This window comes from Myripristis murdjan, chromosome 13 (assembly GCF_902150065.1).
Source record: "Myripristis murdjan chromosome 13, fMyrMur1.1, whole genome shotgun sequence".
NCBI classification, from domain to species: domain Eukaryota; kingdom Metazoa; phylum Chordata; class Actinopteri; order Holocentriformes; family Holocentridae; genus Myripristis; species Myripristis murdjan.
Window position 1 is genome coordinate 15,576,733 of NC_043992.1, and position 17,532 is coordinate 15,594,264.

The window sequence follows — 17,532 nt, forward strand, 5'->3', positions numbered from 1 at the left end:
ACTTGCTGTGTTCCCGTGAACCTGTGATCTGTTACAGGTTCTGTTTCTATTTTCAAGTTCATTCCTGTTGCAAGATCAGCCAGAGAAGACACGGGTGACTTGTGCTGAAAGCACTTAATATGGAGGTCTTAAGCATTTTCCATTCTAGCTTCTATCCACCAGGTAAAACTGAATTATTTTTACAAACAGTAGAATGTCAGGTAGACTCTGAAAAAAGATATGAAAACAAGACCTTTATTCAGTAACCGTGCCTTTGCATTGTTTTTGACATTGTAATCATTGTTTTCCCATACCATACAGTGCAAAAAATACTTTCTTAGACTCTAAGGAAGTTAAGTAGAATACAATCATCATCATCAGCGATATTCTCCATGGAGGAGGATGGGTATCTTGAGAATCTGACCAATCAGAGTACAGTATCAGACTAACATGATTAGAACATTAAAGGCCACTGACAGACTGAACAGGAATAATATTCTCACACATATTAATGTTTGAACACTCACACACTCACACACACACACACACTTTTACAAACTCTTGCACACAGCGTATAAACATACAGCATACAAACAGCATCATTTCAAAATGCATTGTTGACTTGTAGGTAAAATGTAATGCAGACAGTATAAAATAAGTTAATATGAACCATTTTTCTTTTTTCTTAGCAAGAGCGTACATTATCATCTTCATCGTCAGCGATAAGTAAACATCAATTACAACAGTTATATCGATGGTGGCAGCAAGACAACAAAAAACTTCAACATCACTTGAGCTTGACCCAACTCTTGATTGGCACGTCCAGTGTCCATACAGGTGGAGGGAGGGACGGATGGAGGGAAGGATTATCACCCCTCCCTAACTTGTGATTGGCTGTGAGAGGCTGAGACAAGCCCACATCACAGCTCTGGAGACGGACTACTGGCTGTTTTTTCTTTTAAGAACAAAATGCTAGAAAGAGACGAGAGTGAGGCAATAAGGCAGAGAGGAAGAGCTGAGCTCCTCGTTGTGGATCTGACAGATCTAGAAGACATAGATCTTGTCTCTCTGGACGGTGTCGAGGTCATCATCCATAGTCAGGAGGACCTGAGGCACAGTAGGGGGGAGGGAGGGGTAAGTAAGTACACAAGCACAAGTGGATGGTCTCCATGCATGTTTAACCTGCTATGTACAAAACATATAAACATGCCACTACTGTATGCCAATGAACACTCAGAGACTTGAAACTATCCACATTAGTTTTCCTAAGAGCAGCAGCACTGTTGTGTTTTGGTGACTTGAATTTGGGCGGAGTGATGTGATCAGAGTTCAAAGTTTTCCTGGTGGTGCATTCAGAGGGCGTCTGACAACAACAGGCTACCGTCATTCTCCACTGACTAAGATATTGAGGATACGATGATATTGTGAATTGATAGTTTAACGGTGAAAGTGCACTTTGTTAGCATTTAGAGGAATTCTGTAAAATTCTGCATCCTTAAATTCTCCTTGGAGCATAACGGAGAAGGAATTACCAGAACAAGAGAAGGAAAATGCTCTGAATGAAACTTCACAACCGTAGATGATGTCAATCTGTGGATCAACTTCAGCTTAAATAGAGAGAACTGCACTACAGCTCACAAACACTGATACACACACACACACACACACACGTGAACACACATGTCCGTACCAGGAAGGATCCAAACATGGCGATGGAGGACAGGAAGTGCCAAATGTCGTGGTCGTCAAAGAACGAGAGCAGGATACAGTCCCTGTTGTGCTCACGAGACTCTGCTGGAGTTTTCTGGTATAGAACACACACACAAACACAAAGTCATATCAGTGCTGTTGACTTGTACAGTATCTGATGATTAGGTATGGTGTTGTCTAAAGCAGCTATTCTCAAATTATAGATCCCGAGCTGCTGGTGGATGGCAGCATGGAGGCTGTGGATTGTGGGAACGCCACAGAAATGAATTCTCTTCTGTGATGGCAGATAAAAAACTCCATGTATTGGAGTGTAAGGTCTATAATCACAGGTGGCACAATTTCTACATTCATCCATCCAACATTTTGATGCTGATATTTTTCAGCTGAACAAATGTCAACAATCAAAAAAAAAAAAAAAAAAAACAACATTTTGAAACATAAGAATCTTTTAGATTTATTGGCAAAAAAAAAGAAAGAAAAGATAAACTGATTGTTTTCAAAGCTTTCAAAATGTTTTTGCAAAAGCCAGAATTGCCTACACATGAGCCTGCTGGTATGATTTTTGATATTATCTGAAAGAAATAATAATGGTGCATTTAAAGCACTTTTCTTGTCTACTGACTACTCAAAGAGATCATAGGGATCACTGAGATTCACCATGGTGATAGATGTAAGTGTAACTGAAAGCTTAACTGTTTTTTTAACAACTCTTCACAAAATATGTGGTGGGTGATGGGACAAATAGTATGTCTGCATGTGGGTCCTTGCATCAAAAGGCCCTGTGCTGGACTGAAAGCTCCAGTAAAATTCATGCTGTAACGGTGTGCGTGTCCATGTATGCGTGTAACTGACCTGCCAGGTGCTGAGGCCCTGGAAGAAGAAAAACAGTGCGAAGCCCCACACCACGGCCGTGAAGAGAATACACACTAATGCCAGACACTGGATTCGCTCTCCGCTCCGCAGCTACACACACATGCACACACACACACACACACACACAATAAATAAGCCTTGGAATAAAGCTTTACAGAACAAATCGATGTCAGTTTATTTTCTAACAATATTTCATTCATTTATGCTTAAATTACATAGTACGATGATAAAGAAAAACACGATTTCTGATAAAATAAGCTAAATTTCTTTTGTATCCCTCAATATGATACACCCACATTTACCTTCATAATGATGTAAAAGGCAAAGTAGAGGAGCAGGTTACAGATGGCGATGGCCAACAGGTAGGACGCAAAGTCATTAGGTCTCTCTATGAGACCGTAAGCAGCCCTGTGGAGAGAGAGAGAGAGAGGACAGGTAGGTGGGTAAACAAAGATGTGAGAGAGAGAGAGTTCACCTTGCTGTGTGTGTTGGGCTCCATGCTGTGGAGGCAGAGCCCTGTGGTTACTTACAGAGACCAGTTGATGATGTTCCCCATCACGAGCAGAACCATGCGATCCTGGCAGACAGAGAGGAAGAAACATGGTTTACAAACGGGAAGGAAATGCAGCCATCAGTGTTAATCTAGAATCAAGCAGTAACAAATACCAAGAAGTCTGGGGAAAAAACACAGCGCGTTTCATTTCATGTTAAGATTCATGTGTGCTGAATTTCAGCTTCTGAGTAGACTAACTAGACTCAAATAATTCCATGTAAACCCACATACTGTGCCAGTCGGTACTCACAATGTACATGGGTCCGCTGCATTGTCTGATGCAGTCTGTGTAAATGACGTACACCATCCTGCGCAGGATCCCCGAGTCTGACACACAAATCCACACAGACACAAACGTCAACGAGGTGGGTTCATGGCTTCACAAGCTTAATGTAAAACACTGACTCAAGGGCTGTAGACTGGTATCAAGATTAGACAGAAAACACTACATGTGTCATCGACTCCACAGCTCTACATCACTATTAACACCCACATGCAGTATTCTGGAAACACTTCATCATCACTGGAGCCATATGGGAAATGCTAATATATGTTAAATCTTTAAAACCTCACGCTCTCTATTTCCTTATTTGTTACATTAATTTGTAATGCAGAGATTAATAGATTATTTCTCATTAAATCAGTTGCTAATAGAGAAGTGATGAGCATTGGCAAAGTTTTGGGTTAAATTTCACAATGTGACTGACATGAATTTCCATTTAGGGCATTTAGGTGACACACTTCAGAGAAACTGACACTATGTAGAATAAGCTAAAATCCTACACTGTCATTACTGTAGGGTAAAGGAAACACTTTACAATGGCATTATTCCAGTGTTTTAACCTGCAAAAAAATACTATAAGAAAATAATAAGTCTGTGGAAGCACTTTGAGAGTCAACCTGATATACAGTATAATGACCACTCCAGGCGGTTTAAAGTTGGCTGCTTTGGCTTTGATCTTACCGAGCCTCCATCGGCCCATGTAGTAGAGCTGGGTGCTGAGGAGGAGGGTGGCCAGGATGTGGATCACTGAAAACACGATCCAAAACACCATGTTGCCTTTCCCAAATACCTGAAAAACACAGCACAGCAAATATGAGCAAATGCTATGGCATTACAGATGATGCTATTTTCTGACTTCTTCCACTATTGCATAGATTCATCTAATGATTTAGTAAACTTTTTCAGAGAATTACATTTTTCTCAGTTTCACACCTCATGCCATTGCTGATATGTGGCCCACCTCTGCCTTTCTGTACCAAAAAATACCCAGGGATCCGTGGGGCACTGACTGATTGTCTCTGTATCCCTATGTTCCGGTGTGTGCCTGTGTGTGTGTGTGTGTGTGTGCTCACCACTCCCAGCACAGAGAAGAAGATGACAGCAGCCAGGCAGGCGTAGGCAGTGTAAGCGCTGGCATTGATGTCCGGGTGCCTCTTCTGATACAGCTTCAGCATGCACAGCCCGGCTATCATGTACATGAAAGAGGTGTCTGCACAGAGGGAGAGAGAGAGAGAGAGGAAAACACACTATTGCATACACACCTTGGCTACCGTCTAATGAAGCAATAGAGGAATGAAAATGGAAAAACAGTCTCACCAAACTGAAAGTTGGTGTAGTTTGGACAGACGTGGTAACAGGCGCTGAGCAGGCCCTCCATCATTAGAGCTGTTCCCATGGCGTAGAACAGACCAAAGTGCTTTGGGATACCACACTCCTGAGAACAGGGGAGGGAGGGAGAAAGAGTGGTAGAGAGAGAGAGAGAGGAACAAAACAGGGAGTGCCAGTGCGTGAGAGTGACATGATCTTTGATGGATCAAGTTGACTAAATAAACATTTCTCTATCAGCCCCAAAGCAAACGTTGGATCTGGACACGACATGAATCAGAGAGGCGGATGTGAGCGCTCTCTGTTCAGTCAGTTCCATCCGCTGCCCCCTCCCTGTTTCTTGCCTATTTTACTGTAAGCAGTATTACTCTTCCACCTCTTATGTTCCTGTGAGAGCATTTATGTCTGCTTATGCTGCCTCCACTACTCCCTCCCTCTTATTTATTTAAGCAACAGGCCACAGAAGGCCGTGCTGTAGGATTTTACAAGAGCTGAGAGACGTAGGCAGTTTCTAAAACTGTACTGAGCTGTTCTTAAAATGACTGTAAAGCATCACTTTTAGCAGCTTCATTCTTTTAAAGCAACAATGGTACATAACATATTAAGGATACGAACACAAACAAACCTCAAAAATATCATTTTAAATCCGCAATTAAGGTGTAACATAATGGCATTATCGTGTGACTGATTTTTTTCACTGTTTAATTATTTATTGCTTTGGCTTGTGTTTGATGCGTGGTGGATTTAGTCATTGGATATTCTCTTTCTTGTTTTTTCACATGGTGTATGTAGTAAAAAGGTAAAAAAAAAAAAAAAAAAAGAATATCATGGTAATTTTGAGGTACATTAATGTTTAATCTGTTGTGTAGTTAAAGGTGTGTGCTTGTGTTTTGGCTGTCATTTTGAACAGAAGGACTGAAACTACCCATTTTATAATTTAGCATAGCTGCAACTGTATTTGTGTGTATAGGGTGTGTGTGTGTGTGTGTGTGTGTGTGTGTGTGTGTGTGTGTGTGTGTGTGTGTGTGTGTGTGTGTGTGTGCCTCTTACCAGCGCATTGAGGTCATTGCGGAGCAGGGCACGATTGTGAACGATGTCTCTCTTGAGGACGATGAGGAGGAAGAGCAGTCCCAGCATCACATAACCCAGGTTGCTGAGGATGTTGTTGAACGCACTGTGCAGGGCGGCCAGTGAGAAGCCAGCATTAACATTTGAAAACAGGCAGCCACATTCTTTACTTCGGAGATTTTCACGACCATACGCACCTTAGAGCTCCCAGTGGGTGAGCACACAGGAAGTTATAGTAGCAGATGTCCTGGTTTCCTGTGACGTTAACAACCTGTGGAAGAGTATGTTAGTGTGTTTTCAGAATTTAATATAACAGAGAGGGGCAAAATTTAATTATATCAGTTTATTTGTCCACTGCGTACTGTTTGATAGGTGATGACCAGCTGGATGACTGGCAAGGCGTAGAACACAGCGATAGTGGCGATGTTCCTGAGGAGAGAGCGACAAGAATTGGCTTTGTTACAGAGCAAAGTTAGAGCTAAGAGCAGAAGGCTCGCTGCTCCACTTATAACAGCAAACTGTTCGCTTCGTAACGTTATTTCACACAACTTTGTATGTTATAATTACTTAATTATTATTATTATATTATTATACTTAATTACTTAATTATTATTAATTAATTATTATTATTACTTAATTACTTAATCAGTGGCTAACAAGACAGTCGAGACACCCAATGGCTGAGTTTAAAAGCAGTAAAATTATTATTTCACTCACTGCACTATCACTAAATGTACAACTAAATGTACAAACTGGGAATTTCCCAGTTTGGGATCAATAAAGTAAATCTATCTATCTATCTAACTGACTATTCTACTTTAACGTCCACATCCCCATCAACAGTTTAGCTGTGATTTTAACACAAAATCAAAATGTGGATCTATTTATGGGGCCTGGACATAGACAGGGAAGGTTGATAATGTTTGTTTGATGCAATTCTGCCGTGGCATTTGGTATGCTCTTCTCTCCCCAGCGTCCTCACCAAAAGTAGATTTGGTATTTCTTGCTGAGGATCCTCTTGTCTTTGCGGGCCAGGTCAGACACACACAGGAATTTCTGTGGCAAGGGGAGGAGACGGTCAATGACAGTTCAATTCTGTAAGACAGTGAACGATGGTGGTGTGCGGTGAAGCAGAGAGATGAGGCGTACCTTGGTGCGTACAATGTTTTTATCTGAATCGATGTCAGCCAGCGTGTCGTAGTCATCCTCCTCCACCGAGCTCAGAGACTCCTGCCGGCTTCGCCCAACACTGTCCAGCGAGCGCTCTGATCAGGGGAGAGGAAGACACGGACATGGTAGAAAAGAGAACAAAAGGGCAATCTGAGCCACTGGAGGAATGAGAAATTCTTCAAGGCTTCTGACATGTTCGAGCTAATCACAAAATTTCAAAGAATCATAGGATTTGGCTTAGCGGTCTTCAAAGGTCTCAAAGATGACACAGAAATATTCAGGTGATTATTTGTGCTTTGATCTGTGCTCAGTATTATTTTGTCATCTCTTTTCATGTCCACAATTAGGGGAGTGGACACTCCCTGGCCAGGAATTACTATAGTTGTATTCTCTGAATCAGTCTTGAACCAATTTAACCTCAAACAATCTGAAATTACATTCAGGCCTCATTGCAGTGTGATTGATGTGGTGCTGATTGGTGTGGTTTACAGGCGGAACTGATTTGAACGATTTATGGCAGTGTGTCACCGATGCGGATGGCTATGTGGTGAAGGTGATTGAGAATTGGCCGACGTTTGAAAGGCTCCTGTCCTGATGAACAAAAACACACACAGACAACCAATGAGGGACCGCAAGGCTTTCCAAGCTGCTGACCGCTGGCCGAGTGGTGACAGGCTGCGGAGTGACGGTGGTGAGCCAACAGCATTGTGTGTGTGTGTGTGTGTCTGTTCATACCCATGTAGCCGTAGTTATTGTCGGTTGAAGTGGCGCTGTCAGTCACGGCCTCTGAACTCAGCGTGCTGCCATTGTCAGCTTGGGAGGAGGAGGAAGGTGGTGAGATGGATACGATTCAGTCACACATAAACTAAACTCTCATATCTCATATCAGAGAATGCAGCTTACATAATGAAAACTCACCAAAGGAGCCGTATTCATATGGTGAGGCTGGAGTCTTTCCTGTGGACACACATACACACACATAAAAATCTAACAAATCCAAAGCCAGTAACAATATGCACACGCATGAACAAGCATGAGTTCAAGCAGCATCAGGTTGTGTTACTACATACAGCAATGCCACTGTTAGTGCATCAGCTCTTAGAGGTGAGGGAGAACATCAACACATGCTGGGATGTGATCAGATCATACACACACACACACACACACACGCACGCACACACAAATAAGGAAGTAGTAATGGGTGTGGGAAATTTTAAAAGAAGGAGTTTTGATTACAAATACATGAGTGTCAAAAAAGCCCCAAAAAACACATTGTTGACATTCTTGGCAATAAGTGATTTACTGCAGTGAAAGCAAATTGTTATTAAAAGAGTGTCTGTGTCCTTCAGTTTTTAATAAATGAATGGCTGTAGATACAGACGTGCACAGAGAGGCGGGGTTAAGCTGAGTAAACAAAGCAGCGTGCACGTTGGTCTCCCGGTTTCAGGCCATGATTTCACATCTCTGGCGAACCATGTCCAAACATCTACTTTGTGCTTTTGTTAGTCTGTCACGATGTTAGTAATGTTGACCTTCTGTTATGTGTCTGTCTCTGCTGTCGACTGACTATGAAATGGTGAGAACTGATAACTTTGTGATGCTACATTAGAGTATTTTACTTGTGTCATTTCAAACAAAGAACTCTTTAATGTCACTGTATAAAGTGCAATGAAAAACAAGGTGAAAAGCTATGTTTGTAGCCACGGTATGAGGATTAGAGTGTGTTCAATCTTCTGTTATAGGGTAAATGTAGGGATGCACCATACTATCAGCACATCATCAGTATCGGCCCGATATTGGCTGTAAAATGAAATATCCGCATTAGCCTGAAATGAAAAATTATGCCGATATGACATGCTGATATGTGAAACAGGTCAAATCTGCCCTGGTTGTGGCTGTTGTCAGATTGTCTCAGGGAGAGCATCATCCAAGCCTGTTTAACTAGGATGAATCTCACAGTTTTGTTTGCAAGAAAATGTTAAATGATAAAAATAAATAGGGCATGCTTAACATAACCTTAGTTGAAGTACTTTTTTTATATTGCCCAGTGAATGTGTAGAGTTGAAATATCGGCATAACAGATATCAGCAACAAATCCAGTATTGTGCATCACTTGTTAAATGAGTTAGTAATATGGGTTAATGAATGCTGAGCATCTGCAGACACACACACACAGCGTGAGCAAAAGTATGTGCATGATAGCTTCATTATACCGTCTCCATTCTTACCAAGCAGAGAGGCTGTACCACACATTAGCATGAGGGAGAGAGAGTGAAACACACATTCAGTACAGACAGACATTTAAAATTGTGCACATGAATATTATTCATATTTACCTATGTATCTATCCTATCTTGTCACAAGAGAAACTGATTTTAAGAGAAATTTGTTTGAAAATCATACATTTTATTTTAAATTATTATGAAATCCATGCAAGTCCAGAAAAAAAACAATAGCACACTCCATACACCCTCTAACAAAGCTGTAGTGGGCTGGTCCGTTATAGCTAGTTGCCGGGATACCTGTCTCTGCGGGCGACATGTCGGCAGGATTCAGAAGCGCCTCTCTCTTGTTCATTCTGCAGAAAAAAAAGACAGGAAAGGAGATGGGATGCAAATGAGCATTTCTGCATTCAGTCTAATCTTGTTCTCATCAGAGCTGCTACATGAGTCTACACACAGCAGTCGTAGACCCTAAAATCTGGGATGTATGCAGCCTTTATATAGTATGGACACAAATTCATGTTATGTGTATCACAACTAATGAGTACGTGGCTCACAGGGAGTGCCAGCAGTGAGCGAGGCACATGAAATGGGATTGGGTGACTCTTTAATCTCAGAGAGAAACATCAATTCTTACCGCTTGTTTTGGAGACAGGCCACCAGGAAGGTGAGCAGATAGAAGGACAGGAAGATGCCCAGACAGAACAGCATACCCATCACGTACACCTCCGCTGTGGGGAGTGGAGACAGACATATTCGAGCATAATCAAGCAATAGTAGTGCACTGCATAATGCGACACGACAGCAACACCACCTTTAGCTTACACCTGGGAGATGAGGAGAGAGATGAGAGTATGCAGCATGTACCCTGCATGCAGAAATGACAAGGATGTCTCCTCAATGTTCACAAAGACTTTGACTCCAGAAAAGAAGAGGGGTTTGATTAAGATATATTAGATTCAATGTTACAATTCGTTCTTCCTGCCTCATAAACATAGCAAACAACATAGCAATGGCTCAGCAAAAAGCAAAAGTGTGATTTTATTTAAAGCCATTAAATGAACCCAATACCTCATGTGTAAATATGATGCTTAGCCTGTTATCTTTTATTCTTGCACAGAACACTCAGTGAATAATTGCGCACTGAAAATCAAATCACATCACTCTTTACATGTAATCGCAGGAAATGATGCTGAAAATATTTGCAATGAGGATTTGTTATTTTTTCAACAGCAAATTGGTCTACCAACAGCCAAGCTTGACCTTAACCGCCTGACTAGTTGGGAAAACAAAAGAAAATCCCTGACATTTACAAAACGTCTGGATATGCATCATTTCATATCTCTCGTCCAGGAGAAAGCAACTTGACTTTTAACGGTTTCCTATGACCTTCAGAAACCTGGAATTTAAATAAAAATTTCCTCCTGGAAAAAAAAAATACGTGGTTCTCCCACAGTTAGATGGCGTATTTTGCAGACTTGGGGGAGTCAGTTAAGCCAATAATACATAAACTGATACACTGTGCGTATTTTAATGAATTTAATGACTTTCTCCTAATTTTCTCTTTCTTTCTCCTAAGACTTCAAACAGTTGGAAATCTTTGTAGACTGAACCATTCACATGAGTGCAGATGGGACTTACAGTTGATGGCGGGAGAGACCACCACATCGAGGACCTTGGTGCGGTTGCCGGCGTTGATCAGCTCATCAGGGCGGAGGGGGTAGAAGCGCAGTGGACCTCCACACGCCTCGTCCTCTGTTTTCACCACGACCACCACGTAGAAGCTGTTGCTGGGGAAATCCTTTCTCTACGGGCCAGGGAGAAGGAGACATGAGAGGAGGATGCAACTGATGGTCTATGCCAAGAAAAGGCTCAGAATTTAGATGATGTGACTCTGTTTGCACCAAAATCAGTCTGTTTATCTGGCAGTGCTGTATGTAATGTGCTGGAGGCTTGGTCACAAATCGTAATATCTGTATGTGATTTTTTGTTACTTAGCACTGTGTGAGGGACATTACCTGCACGGTGATGGCACCTTTCTTGGTCATGGTCTGGTACATCCCAATGAAGGCCACATTGTTGTCAAGATCATACACAGGGCACTAGAGAGAAAAAGAGTGAGAGAGTTAAAGGAGAATGAAAGGAGGCAGGAGAGAAAGTGAGAAAAAAGTTGAGGCACAAAGAACAAAAAAGCAAAATGTGAGAAACAGATCGAAAAAGGGCAAAATTAGAAGTTAAAGAGGAAAATTAAGGTAGAAAGTCAGCAGGCAATAAAATGTCATGAGGGAAAAATACAGAAAGAAAGAAAAAAAGGAAAGCAAGAAAGAAAACACACAAAGACTCGGTTACTCAAAGGCTGAAAGTAAAACCAACAGTGCCCCCATATGACTAAAGAGTGGTACTGCATGTTGACCACCCAGCCATGGTGCCACCAGAGGACAGCAGCAGGGTGGGGCAGGGTCATCCGGGGTGAATGTCTGGTTCTGGTAAGGCTGTACCTGGATGTCCTGGATGGACATGACGGAGCAGGGGAAGTTCATCTCTGAGCTGACTTTGACGATCACGGTGTCAACGCCATCAGGAAAAACATACTTGAAGTACTGAGAGGAAGGGGAAGATGAGAAGAGGAGGAAGGAATGAGTCCAGCATTGGAAAGCACAAAACTGCACTTGCAGTTTCCCCTTGCTGCACAAATTAAGTGTGAGTCATTCTTTGCCTGGGATGTAATGTAAAGAGAACTGAGAGGAAAAGCAAGGTGAGTGGACCAAAACAGTTTGCTGGTAAAAACAATAAAATAACCCAGAGAATTAACAAGAATTAAAGTGATGAAATAAGAAATAATATTAATGTATTCTTTCATTTTCAATAGACAGTTTATTTTTGACAACCACCGGCACCCCTATCCGGTCCCCATCACAGTTACAGTGCCATTGTGTGGGAAATGTTTATAGGGAATGAAATTATTACAACTGCAAAAAAAAAAAAAGAAAAGAAGAAGAAGATAAGGGAATAAAAGAATGAAACTGAGGCACCAGCAGCGGAAAGAAATTGAGGCTTTGTGTCACATAAGTAGCTGAACAGACGGTAAACTTGGTGTGATTGAAAAGTTTGTCTTGATGCAACAGGCAAAGAACCCTTTTTCCTTTTCAAGTGCTAAAAAGCAGAACTTGTGTTTTGAGACAAAAATAAACCCACGGATGACAGTGCATACTGCATAATGATGTAAAAACAGAAATTCCCCTCATTCTGCTTTTTCTCTTCACTATAACATACTTTCCTCTTCATAATGGCATGTACTTTCACAATCTTGTGTCAGGCTTCCCTTCATTTCTGCACTGCTGCCTCTCTCTTCATCTACTCGTTTATAAGCTTGTTATCACTCTTTCTCAAGACCTTTGTCATGAGCAACAGTAATTAAACTGTTTACCTGTGGCTGAGATGGCGAGGCAGTAAAGCTGAATTTCTTGTCTGTCCTGTAATCAGAATGAACATGACACATCAGACACACAGGCCAGTAACTGACAATTGCCATAATAGATAACTGGTATCAACTGCTATGCTGATAATGCAGACATTGATCATAGTGGCATTAATGACTGAGTGTGTGTGTGTGCTCTGGATCACTCACTGCAGGGTGAAGCTGTCGACGCGGCTGACCCTGAGCTGATAGTGTGTACCCAGGCTGGACAGGGTAGACACATCCACAAAGAAGTACTGGGTTTCAGAGGCGGCCCGGGTTGGAGGCTGGCACAGCGTCCGGCCCACATGGGCATACGGGTACTTCCTCTGGTACCTTGTGAGGGGGCAATGGCATTTTATAGAGGCTCTTTTACATCAAACAGAACCAAACATTCATTTTCTGGGAAAGTGAAAATATTACAACAATTAATTAGGTCTAAATAAAGCAAAATTTCGTTATTTGAAATTAAGTGTCTGCTTGAAAAAAAAATCTGGCCCTTGAACAAATGTAGTTGATGACCCCCTGATCTAGATGGACTATGTAAAGACAGAAATCAAAGCTAAAGAAGGTGTTGTTTCAGGTGAGGGATTTGCATTGTTTTACAATCCATGTTGCTCACACAAGCCTGTTCCAATGCAATGCATTACTGTAACCATAGGTCTAACTTCCAAGGATTTTTGTTTCAGGATCAGATAACCCAACCAGGAAGTACATCTTCAATAAACCCTAACCCATCAATAAACAACTCTGACTCATGACAGTGTTGCTGATGGTGTTCAATACACTCAATACATGGAAGTGAAGTCTTTTCTGCAAGGCATGAGATACATGGAGTTCAGAGTAAAACGCTAAACTGCATTGTTATTTCTGCTGGTTATTGGTTTATGAATAAAATAACACTCAGAAATGCCTGCTTCTGGGTGAGAGGTCAAGCAAGTCAATTTGGCAAATAAAGTGTACTGTTGAATGCTTGAAATCTTTAGTCTTTTTTATTATTTGGAACATTCTTGCAAACTATGACAAATCTATGAATATGCTGACCAACGTTAAATGTAGAAACACAAGTAGCCTTCGCTCATCACTCTACAGCAGCTCATTTACAGTAAGCGAGACTTCTAAGATCTAGCATGCTACGATGGAGGAAATGAAAGTCCAATGGCCACTACTGATTTGCTGAAGTTTGTCTGATCACCTGACTGGCTCTGGCTGGGTCATTCTGCTGTTGCACAACCACAAAGAGGACTTCACTTCAGAGTGTGCAACACAGAGATCACATCACAGATGGGCTGTTGGCCAACTGCTGACAAACAGCTGAACTTAAAGTCACATCCCATTAAGACAGGTTACACTGCATGTAAGTCCAATACACAGTTGAATACAATCCAGAGCTTATTAGTGACTGTGGAGGTGGTTGTTTCCCACCAACAATGATTGTTATTCTTAAAATGCAAAACCTCCTGGGATCAGCCTAGGAGTAAACCTGAATCTCAGAACCAAAATCACCACCATTAGCCAAACTGACAAAATATTCAATGTTAAAAACCAAGTACAATTCACATTTGAACATTTTACAAGACTTCCAAGTACATATAGGTCTGGCTACACCTCTGTGTATGTTTGTTTGAGCTCATAACCTGAAGTCATAACTGTGCAATGTCTAAGGAAGAGCAAACAGTTGGACACGTCAAAGGAGGAACTCTGGATTATTACTTTGTTGACAGTATGAATATGCGCTGCTCGTCACAAGGAGATAAAGTACATGCAGGTCTAGTCTAAAAGCTCTCTTTGATCATCTTAGGCCATTGCAATGCTCTGGAGACTGGTCCTTACAGTCCACCTATGGTTATTTTGCCTGGTTTAGCATTGCTGATGTACTTAAACATTGCGACACAAGGTAGGGTCATATTAGTGAATAGATTAATAGTTTAACCTAGCATCCATGTACACCATGTTTTGTCATCATGTAGAGAAGGTCATATTTAACTCCAACAAATTCCAGCAGTTCTGTGTAGCCTTGCTAATTTAAGAACATACGTAGTACATAAAATAAAACCTGAGCCACTCTTTGGGTCATCTAGGACCACATGGAAAAGATCCAAGTCATGTTCCATGTTGTACTTACAGTACACTTGTGGATGCACAGGGTGACATTTCACCACCTGAATTCACAGGAGTTTTAAGTGACATTCTCTACTATACAAAAAGACATTCATGCCATAGCTTATCTCATCCGCTGATCCCTTCAACTTATAGAACAGCACTGATTGAGAACACGGAAGATTTAGGCTAACAGGCTGCTGTAAGAGGAGGGCAATCAAGCATTCTGCTGGACATTTCAGGGAGCAAACTAAATGTGACTGTCTTTGTATATCCACATCTATCAGAGCTCTCAGAGAGAGCCCAGGGGTTTGTCTAAGACTCAGAGGAAGCTGAGCAGGTGGCAGGACACAGTAGATAAAAAAGGGTGGGAGTGAAGTGAAACCACAGGGACCAAAGCAATTAACATGAATTCCCTTCAGATGTCTCCTGCTTACACTGATGTGGAGGTGCGTATGGTGGAGCTACTTACAGGCCTCTTAGGATGAGTGGGACCTGGAAGGATAGCACAGCCTGTTTTTGCCGTACCACAAAAAGGATAGGGCTCTCCAATCCCTCTGACAGCACGTCCACAGTCACACGTACCCCCTCCGTCTGAGACCCGGAGGACAGAGGAAGGACAGAGAAATACACCATGTTACCACTCTAGAAGAGACTAAGATAATTTCGTGCAGTGAAAAACAGAAATCCAGTCATTAATTAAACTGCATTGCTATAATTTCCTGGACATAGAATTGGACACTATAAGAGACAATGACTAAGAAGAATAAAGAAAATTTGTAGGCCATAAGCAGGAGAAGTTGACACAGAAACTCATTGGCTCACAAGCTATCCAAAATGCAAAGATATTACAAAATCCCAGACTTTCTTAGCCTCCCAAAAGACAGACTCATTCAAACCCCTCTGTTAGAAGACAGCACTGCAGGAGAACTGTCAGGGGAATATGTTATTGCAAGTCGCAAAGCAAGACATGTTTCAATGTGGGATACTTTTTGTCTCTCTCCCTCCCAAGTTATTACCTCACTGCATATTACTATGTATTACAATGTATAACAATATATTACATGATCTACTGTAATTGTTATTATTGTTGTTACTTTTACGATTCTGTTTACATGCATATATACATTATTTTTATTACCTTTATGTGTATACACATTTTATTATTCTCAATTTATACTTTATTTATTTGTTTGTTTGTTTGTTTGTTTGCTTGCTTTGGGCTATGTCATGCCAATAAAGCCAATTCAACTTAAATTGATAGAAAGAGCTGGGAGGGATAACCATGTATTTGTGATTGAAATGCAAGATGCCGCATGTGGTGCTGTCTGGTGTCCTTTGAGGACTCTGGAGCTCACCTTATTCCTGGAGATGGTGTGATTAAAAGCATAGATGGTCTGGTTGTCACTTGTAACCGTGTCATTGTAGGTGACATCAAACTCCGCATCTTTCTGGACCACGGATTTGGTCTCTCCCACCGCCCCGCTACCGGATCCAAACTGGGTCAGGCACAGCCACAGCAGGGCAGCGAAGCCGGGTCGCATCCAGCAGTGAGCAGGTCCGGCGATCTTGTGTCGAGATTTCCAGCAACTCCTTAGAACCATTTCTTGAATCTTACGTCTGACAGCGTCTTCCAAAACTGGTGACCGATGTGTAAGGTTACCCCAGCCGGTTTAGTTTAGCGACAATTACAGAAACTGCACCCCATTCAAAAACAACTGCTCGGCTAGCAAACTGGCTAGCTCAACTGTGACACACGATTACCGTTACAGCAGCTGCTAAAGGGGCATTTAACTCGAATCAGTTACGGCTCGTTCCGCGTCTTTTTGACATCTGCAGCAAGCCCAAGCCTATCAGACACGACGACAAATAGAGAATAGAGTTTCGACACCTCGATAGCTCACTCAATCACCTCCTCTTTCAAATGCAAAGTGTTGGAAAAGTGCTAGCTAGCTGGCTAACGTTAGCATGGTTAGTTCGGAGGCAGGCAGAGCGGCTCCGTAATTTGATGTCGAGGTTCGGTTCCGGCGAGGCGGTCCGCGTCGAAAATAAGGCAGCTGCGAGGTTTTCTTTGACTCTGTCCGACGTGAACCGCTGTCATGGCCTGGGATCGCGACGGCCAGACATTGTGCAAATGTTTTCCTCTGCTGAAAGCCGAGGGATGTGTTTATAGTGAAGGGGTGAAATCCTTGTCATTAGCGCCCCCCTGCACGCTCCGACAGTAAACAAACCAAACCTAGCACGACGTGATGACGTTATATCTTATAGCTGCCTTCAAGGACTGTCGGATATATCAAAGTTATGATTTAGGCATACATTAACGACCCAGAAGTGTCGTTAATGCCAAGGTTATTATAATTAACTAAAACTAAACTAAAAACTAAAACTAGCCGTGGAAAAAATTAGTTAACTGAAATAAAACTAAAAATTAAACTAGAAGTTAGACATACGAAAACTAATTGAAACGCTATTGTGTACGTACATACTAAGTTATATATATATATATATATATATAGATATAGATATAGATATAGATATATATAGATATAGATATATATAGATATATGTAGATATGCAGAGGCGTTGGTGCTGATGTTTATTGGGACTGGGACGTATATATGACTGAGAGTTAATTACCTTCGCAAAGTGTTGTGTTTGTATTGTAATACCAATTCTGAGCTTCTTAAATCTCGACCCTGACATATTATAACTAAAAAAAAAAAAAAACTAAAACTAAAACTAATAAAAGCTAAACTAAAACTAAACATTTTATTTTTATTTTTTAAATAAA

At 41.5% G+C, this 17,532-nt stretch overlaps 1 protein-coding gene across 2 annotated transcripts; it reads right to left on the bottom strand.

Annotated features, from left to right (window-relative positions):
• Positions 1 to 218: 218 nt before the first annotated feature.
• sidt2 (SID1 transmembrane family, member 2) lies at positions 219 to 16,959 on the bottom strand. Of its 2 annotated transcripts, XM_030066524.1 has the most exons (26): positions 16,100 to 16,959; positions 15,214 to 15,335; positions 12,813 to 12,977; positions 12,612 to 12,657; positions 11,683 to 11,784; positions 11,203 to 11,286; positions 10,826 to 10,991; positions 9,822 to 9,915; positions 9,485 to 9,540; positions 9,191 to 9,202; positions 7,881 to 7,919; positions 7,698 to 7,775; positions 6,942 to 7,057; positions 6,775 to 6,848; positions 6,155 to 6,221; positions 5,990 to 6,063; positions 5,775 to 5,898; positions 4,716 to 4,833; positions 4,472 to 4,608; positions 4,080 to 4,188; positions 3,366 to 3,442; positions 3,093 to 3,139; positions 2,865 to 2,970; positions 2,542 to 2,652; positions 1,670 to 1,783; positions 219 to 1,086 (listed from the first exon to the last, which is right to left on the bottom strand). In XM_030066524.1, exons 1-26 carry the CDS (start codon positions 16,343 to 16,345, stop codon positions 1,024 to 1,026), a joined length of 2,547 nt encoding a protein of 848 aa, XP_029922384.1. In that variant the 5' UTR covers positions 16,346 to 16,959; the 3' UTR covers positions 219 to 1,023. The 2 variants fall into 2 exon arrangements, with proteins under 2 accessions (XP_029922384.1, XP_029922385.1); XM_030066525.1 differs by lacking the exon at positions 9,191 to 9,202.
• Positions 16,960 to 17,532: the final 573 nt, after the last annotated feature.

Excerpts from the sequence above, each read along its gene's own strand:
- sidt2 (XM_030066524.1), bottom strand. The coding sequence starts at position 16,345 with ATGGTTCTAAGGAGTTGCTGGAAATCTCGACACAAGATCGCCGGACCT. Across the intron at positions 6,849-6,941 it reads AAAACATTGTACGCACCAAG|AAATTCCTGTGTGTGTCTGA; the intron begins GTACGCCTCATC and ends CCCTTGCCACAG. Across the intron at positions 2,971-3,092 it reads AACATCATCAACTGGTCTCT|GGCTGCTTACGGTCTCATAG; the intron begins GTAAGTAACCAC and ends CTCTCTCCACAG.